Source organism: Papilio polytes, unplaced genomic scaffold (assembly GCF_000836215.1).
Source record: "Papilio polytes unplaced genomic scaffold, Ppol_1.0 DF824158.1, whole genome shotgun sequence".
Classification (NCBI taxonomy): Eukaryota; Metazoa; Arthropoda; class Insecta; order Lepidoptera; family Papilionidae; genus Papilio; species Papilio polytes.
The window spans coordinates 1,649,475-1,656,447 of NW_013525046.1; the positions used below are offsets into that span (position 1 = coordinate 1,649,475).

Here is a 6,973-nt window from a genome sequence, read left to right on the forward strand (position 1 = left end):
CTTTCACGCCCGTGCTGTGGTACGATTACTGGATTTAGTGTAGGGTGCGATGGGGCGCCGGACTAAAAAAAAGCGCCATAAAGGGATGAAAGGGCGCGTCTGGCGCTTTTTTTCGTACTGGTTTGTATTACAGTTAAGGGGCCCCGCAGAAATCACACCCGGGGTGTCAACTAGATTTTTTGACGTTTATTTTTAGGCAGCAGTTCTGACGGAGTTCTTCAAGCAAGGGGAGCTAGAGAAGAGCCGCGGGGAGCCGGCGCTGGCCTTCATGGACCGCGACAAGTGCTTCATTCCCGCGCTGCAGCAGGAGTTCCTCACCACCACTTGTATGCCGCTTTATAGGTTAGAGTGACCTTTGTGAAGAGAAGTAAAATTAAAAATATTTGCAGTCTCAGTTATACTAGCGCCCTGGGCGAGATTTATACGGCGTCCTTTTCGGGGAGCCGATAAGTTAAGTGTTATTTGAGAGTAATTCACAAACCTGTGGCAACTATTTCCGGCGCCCTGGGCGACCGCCCAACAACGCCCTACCCTAAGAAAGGGCGGTGAGAGTTAGATTAAATGAGTGTTATTTGAAAATTTTCAGTCTCCTTGCAAAGATTATACCAAAAGCTGAGGCTTGTACTACAGTATTGGAAGGTCATCTAAAGCAATGGGAGGCCGCGTCATACGTATTTTCTGAGGTATATTGACGCCTATTACGTTAATATTTTTTTTCTACATATTATTCAAATGCACAAATACTGGTTTATTAACTTTCGCGACTTAGTTTGCGTGGAATAAAAAAAAGTAAGACTATGTCTTCTTACAGACTATCCTCTACGTCTATGACTTTTATTGATATCCGTTTATCAGTTTAGGCCTCAAACTCTAACATCCATCCATCTAAACTTTCATATGTTAATATTCATCACCATCATCACCAGCTCCATAAAGGTCCACGCAGAAGGGCTCGGGGCCTACCCCGAGTAAGGGGTGACTAGGCCATACTCAACCACGCTGGCCCACTATGGGTTGTTTGACACATATCTTTGAATATCTTCGCCGATGTTAAATCACGGTTTCCTTCACCGTACGAGAATTTAATATGCACTTAATTTACCCGAACGTCGGGTTAATTATGTACATGTGGAATTCTAAAAATCGAAGATCACAATGGTATACTGCGGGATTTGAACCCATGACCTGTAGATTACAAGACAACTGCTCAAACCACTGAGCCTCTTACTATTTAATATACCATATATATGTATTGCTTTATAAATTCCAAGGTGCCTATATCCGCGGGTCTGTCAGTTTTACTGAGTCCGGAGCTAGACAACCTGATAGAACAGAGTGTTAAGGAGCGGGAGGAGGAGCTGGCGGAGAAGGCCAGGAAGACAGAAGCTACTGACGAGGATTAGAAAAAAGTTACATAATGTAACACATTAACTACCACGGACTTTTTTGCGTGGACACTTTGGTCATTTAAAATCGTAGCATTTAATGGGTTAATTATATTTTTTTCACATTTAAGTGATTTTTAATTATATTTTTATAGTGGTAGTGCCCGCTTTAACATGTTAGCACTGCAGGGCCGGCACGCCCCCAGTAATACCACGACCACACAGAAGACAGGAGTGAAGTGGAAGCGGTTCCGTGTTTCGTCTGATGAGTGTGGTGCCGGAGGCCTAATTTAAATCCCTTTCTCTTTACCACCCTTTTCTTATAAGGAGAGAAAGGGGAAGTGGATTTGACGATGGAGGAGATGCATAGGAAGGGGAAATATCATCTTTATGTGCGTCACCTCCTCCGTCAATGAAGGGTAGGCAACGCATCTGCGGATGTCTATGGGCAGCGGTCGCTTCGCCATTTCGGTGGATTCAAGTGGCCGCTTGCTCGTTTGTCACCTTATGTTATAAAAAATATAATAGTGGCGAATAGTGGAAATAATGTAATCAGGTAAAAAAAACCACATTTTTTATTATTATTATTTTATTTGTTAAAATAAAATATGAGAACATTTATTAGTTACGAATAAAATAATCACAAAGAGAAAGACTATCACATTAGATTCAGGTCCAAGACCGTTTTATTCTAATAACACATTTAAATGTATCAAAAATCGGAATGCTTTGTAGTCACGTAATAATATGCACAGATGGAATTTTCAAATACAAGTATTTCGAAAATATTTTTTTTTTTTTTTACTTTAAGATTGACAAATATTTAATAAAACAAAAAATTAACACGAAGTAACAATATGAAAACATACATTCTAGTATTCAGTAACAACTTAAAACTAAGCTTTAAGCATAAGTGAGTTAAGAATGCCAATTGGAGATCAAGTAATTTCCAAAGAGGTTTTAGTTATTTTCTTCCAGAAATTTGAAATTGCCAGTAACATTATAGCTAAAGAATAATATTTTCTAAAATTTTACAAACGAGGATTTTGGTAGACCATTTTGGTCTACCAAATTGATATTTCAAATAAAACTATCACAGCGTAAAATAATTTCGAATGCTTTGGCTTGACAAAATTAAAGTAATTTATTTTACTATTCTTTACTTATATTTATTCTGTACTTCGCCCATAAAATCTGTCTTTTTTTCTCTCTTAAAAATGAAAAATAAAAAGTCAACCGGATCAAGATCTTGTCTAGAGAAGTTTTGAATTTGTGCTAATTAAATAAAATATTAATTGTGCGTAACATTTACATTTACACTAAATTAAATAATTTCTTCGTAATATAAGGTAGTGTCAATATACTGACAACAGCCAATCGAAGTTTCAAAGAATATATTCACTCAATAAGACCGTTTTCTTTTGGCTGTAAAAGTTCTTCTATAAACTCTTTTACCATTATTTCTAGTTTCTGTCTCATTTCTTCTTGTTCCCTGTGAAATAAAATGTAATTTCAAACTCAAACTTGTACAATATATATCGACATAATAAGAGTTAAATCATGTATTGCATCGCTATAATTTCAAGGTCGCGTCACATTTCGTTACACGAGGGAGAAGAAAGATAAGTATTATGGGTAGAGTGAAAGAGAGCGACTTATGCCAATCTCGAATATTCAGCACAATACTGTGTGTAATTAAGGAGTACATATATTATTTAGTATAGGTATGAGAAAGAAGGTGCTGGAAGGAAGGAAGAAGGAAGGAAGGAAACTGGTGGAGGTCATGACCGTAACTAGGCGGGGTTGTTTGTCCTACGCAAAACCACGACCACACAGAAGACAGGCGTGAAGTAATTTCGCTAACAGTCCGACAAGAGTGCGTTCTGGAGGCCTAGTTTTAATCCCTTTCCATTCCCACCCTATTGAGGATAAAATGGGAAGAGAAAGTGGATTTGAAGGTGTAGAGCACGCTTTGATAGGGGAAATATTCTCTTTATGTCTCTTCGTCAAATCGACGCAATTGGGTATGTTTGCTCGGATGGGCAGCGGTCTTCAAGTGACAACTCGCTTACCACCGTATATAAAATCGTGATATCTGAATAGTAAAGCATACCGTTCAGTATGCGCGGTGCAGACGAGCTCGGTGTAGTACTTGAGCTTGGGCTCAGTGCCGCTGGTGCGCACGGTGACGCCCAGCCCGCCGCTGCAGCGGAACGACACCATCTCCCCGCTGCGGTACTCCTGGTCCAGCCCCGTGCCTATCACCTCTACACCACCATCATCATCATCACCTCGCTACATCACCAAACTCGGAGCCTACCCTAGTGATGGTGAACCGCTGCCACACGTAATTTAACATAACACAATATTTTGGACATGTCGATGATTGTATATAGAGCGTCGGTGGCTCAGTGGTTTAAGTACTTGATTTGTATTCTAGAGGTCTTTGGTTTGAATCCCGCCATGTACCAATGTGATTTTTGAATTTTACATATGTACATAATTTTCCCGACGTTCTTACGATGAAGGAAACATCGTGATGCACATATCGGCGAAGAAATTTAAAGATATGTGTGAAGTCAACCCGCAGTGCAGGTTGACCTAGTCACCCTAACTTAGGGTACGCTCCGAGCCCCTTATAAAGAAATATAGCTGGTGATGATTTTCATAAAAACACTACGAAAAAAAAATGAAGTAGATTTATCTTACTAATATTATATATGCGAAAGTTTAGATGGATGGATGTTTGGTAGCGTTTGTAGCCTAAACGGCTGAACGGATCTCTATGAAATTTGGCACAGGTTTAAAGCATAGTCTGCAAGAACACATAGGCTACTTTTTATCCCGGGAATAGTTACGATCCCCGTGGGATTCATTTAGTTCTTAGAGAAAACTGTGATTGTAATGAATAGGCATAAAAACTACTGCGTCTATTTTAAAAATTCTTTCACCGTTAGGAAGGTAATTTATCTAAAAGTAACATAAGCTCATTTTTTTACTTTACGTGGCTGAAGTCGCGAGCATTTTCTAGTTTATCAATATTTTACTTACTTAAATGTGCCTCTCCGTTTGCCTTTTCGGGTATTTTCACGCCTTCCGTGAAATCATTTAGGTGAACAATTTCGCATGATCCCACTTTCTTCGGATACTAGAAAATGTACAAAATACAGACAAATACAGTAGAACCTCGATAACTTAAACCTAGGTAACTTAAAATAATATGTTCCCTTCCCATCAGAGCCCAAAACCTCTACAACACAGACCTTTGATAACTTAAAATATTTTGTTTCCCTTGGACTTTAACTTATCGAGGTTCTACTGTATATTTACGTATACGAGGTTTATTGAGAAATATGGTTGTATGTGTTGTTAATGAACTTTGAATCGATTTTAAAGATCAGCTTATCGATATTAGTTAATTTAATGCAGAGATTTAAACAATGTATAGACGAGGCAGTAAACAACATTTTTTCACCGGTGTTTTTTTGACAGGTAACATATCACTCGTGTTATGTATTGACATGTAATAAAACAATATAAAATTATAATAAACTGCATCTTTTGTTATAAAATGAACTAAACATATAATAACCGTTTAAATATATTATACATTCATCCATCTATCTAAACTTTCGCATTTACAATATTATAAAAATAAATAAATTATAAAAAAATAATTTAAATACAAATAATTACATTGACACGTGCTTTTGAGGCTATATAGATAGCGTTAGTAATAATATAAAATATCAACAATGCCTCCTCTATACATATTTTTAAACTCTATTAATTTTAGTTGATTTACATGACTTATTTCGTATGAATTGATACTGACCACACCAGATCCATGATAGTTTCTAATACGTCTGAATATCTTCTGAATGACGGCGGGGTCGTGGCAGATGTAGTAGCCGTTGTAGGACACGTGGTATCCGTATCGTACGTACAATGCTTGCAATTGTTGCGTCAGAGACGACCCCGTAGAGTATAACTGTGAGGCTAGAGATGCCACCTATATACAAATATATACTAATATTATAAAGAGGAAAGATTTGTATTATTCTTTTTTATGTATTTAAAATAAAGACTCAAAAACTACTGGGTCAATTTTAATAATTCTTTCACTATTAGGAAGGTAATTTATCTGTGAGTAATATATAATAAAATAAGTATCTTTCACGTAAAATAATAGATAGGTAGAGAGAGGGAGAGAGAGAGAGGGAGGGGGAGAGAGAGAGAGAGAGAGAGAGAGACCTGCACGGCGGCGGAGACGCCGTCCTTGTCGGGCACGCGCGAGCCGCACATGTAGCCGATGGCCTCTTCAAACGCAAACAAGGTCTGCTTGTCCTGCTGCGACAGCACTAGCGTGGTATTGCCTGCCACCACGACATTAATTATAATCACAATATTAACAATTACACAGTTGACAAAAAAACGCGATATACTGCTTTCATTTCTCACTAACTATCGCCCGCGACTCCGTCCGCGTGAAATAAGGAAAAACGAAAGTAAAAAGCCTATGTGTTCTTCCAGAGTATGCTACATCTATGTCAAATTTCATCGAGATCTATTCAGTAGTTTAGACTACAAACTCTAACAAACATCCATCCATCCGTCTATTTAAACTTTTGCATTTTTAATATTAGTAAGATAGTACTCACTGATAACGTAGTTTTTTAATAGTAAAATATTTTTTAAAATCTGAACAGTAGTTTTTGAGTTATAATACATACAAAAATACAAATCTTTCCTCTTTATCTATTCTTATATTAAAAAGATGAAAGATTTTTTTTGTATGTAACGCAAAAACTACTGGGCCGATTTTAAAAATTCTTTTACCGTTAGAAAGGTAATTTATCTGTTACTAACATAGGCTATGTTTTTATTTTTAATTTAAAGCGAACGAAGTCGCAATCAACAGTAACATTATCCAACAATATTAATAAAAATTCAAAATAAAATCACTAACCCATCCATTTGAAGCCAGTGAGGGTCTCTACGAAGTATCCTCTTCCTTTGACAATGGCTTTCAGCATCTTGGAGCTGACGAAGCTGGCCAGCAGGTACACGTCTCCATCAGAGCTGGTCTTTTCGTGCTGCTCCAGCAGCCAGCAGCCCAGAAGCGCCCCCATCTCGTTGCCACTGAACACCTTCCAGCATTTCTTACTGAAAGGTAAAGAATTAAATTACCTACCCACTTATAGTTACTTCGATATGTAAAATATCTTTATTTTTATTTAAAAATCCCATCCTCGTCTCCACTTTTATATATGAAATAAACCACTTAATTTAATAAGGATTATTTATTGGGAGCACATTTAGTGTATAGATCCAAAAAGTAAGAGGGGGAAGTTAAAGAAAGAGCGAGACAGATATATTAATGGAAATGTTCAGGAATTAGTATGATATCTCACATCTCAAATATGGACCAACGAAAAACATACAGTTCTTTCTAACGTTAAATAATACAAAGAAATAGGTATATAACAAGTTAATGTAAATTAAATTATTTAAACTTTCGTGAGACATTTTATAATTAATTATTTACGGCTTACTCACGTATACTTTTCTTTTTCCGGTGACGGCAC

General features: G+C 37.2%; 2 protein-coding genes across 2 annotated transcripts in view; one reads left to right on the forward strand and one right to left on the reverse strand.

The window, feature by feature from the left end:
- LOC106111500 (cGMP-dependent 3',5'-cyclic phosphodiesterase-like) overlaps window positions 1–1,515 on the forward strand; it is a 6,865-nt gene extending 5,350 nt beyond the window's left edge. Inside the window, exons 12-14 of the mRNA XM_013293619.1 lie at window positions 197–342; window positions 587–683; window positions 1,272–1,515. Coding sequence (XP_013149073.1) covers window positions 197–342; window positions 587–683; window positions 1,272–1,403 — 375 coding nt within the window. The 3' untranslated portion in view covers window positions 1,404–1,515. The remainder of the gene's footprint in view (window positions 1–196; window positions 343–586; window positions 684–1,271) is intronic.
- Window positions 1,516–2,428: 913 nt separating this feature from the next.
- The window catches only part of LOC106111611 (glucose 1,6-bisphosphate synthase), a 10,749-nt gene continuing 6,204 nt past the window's right edge, over window positions 2,429–6,973 (reverse strand). The window contains exons 7-12 of the mRNA XM_013293744.1: window positions 6,355–6,551; window positions 5,640–5,761; window positions 5,221–5,397; window positions 4,437–4,533; window positions 3,499–3,652; window positions 2,429–2,877 (exon numbers count right to left, since the gene is read on the reverse strand). Of these exons, the coding sequence (XP_013149198.1) occupies window positions 2,784–2,877; window positions 3,499–3,652; window positions 4,437–4,533; window positions 5,221–5,397; window positions 5,640–5,761; window positions 6,355–6,551 (841 nt within the window). The 3' untranslated portion in view covers window positions 2,429–2,783. The remainder of the gene's footprint in view (window positions 2,878–3,498; window positions 3,653–4,436; window positions 4,534–5,220; window positions 5,398–5,639; window positions 5,762–6,354; window positions 6,552–6,973) is intronic.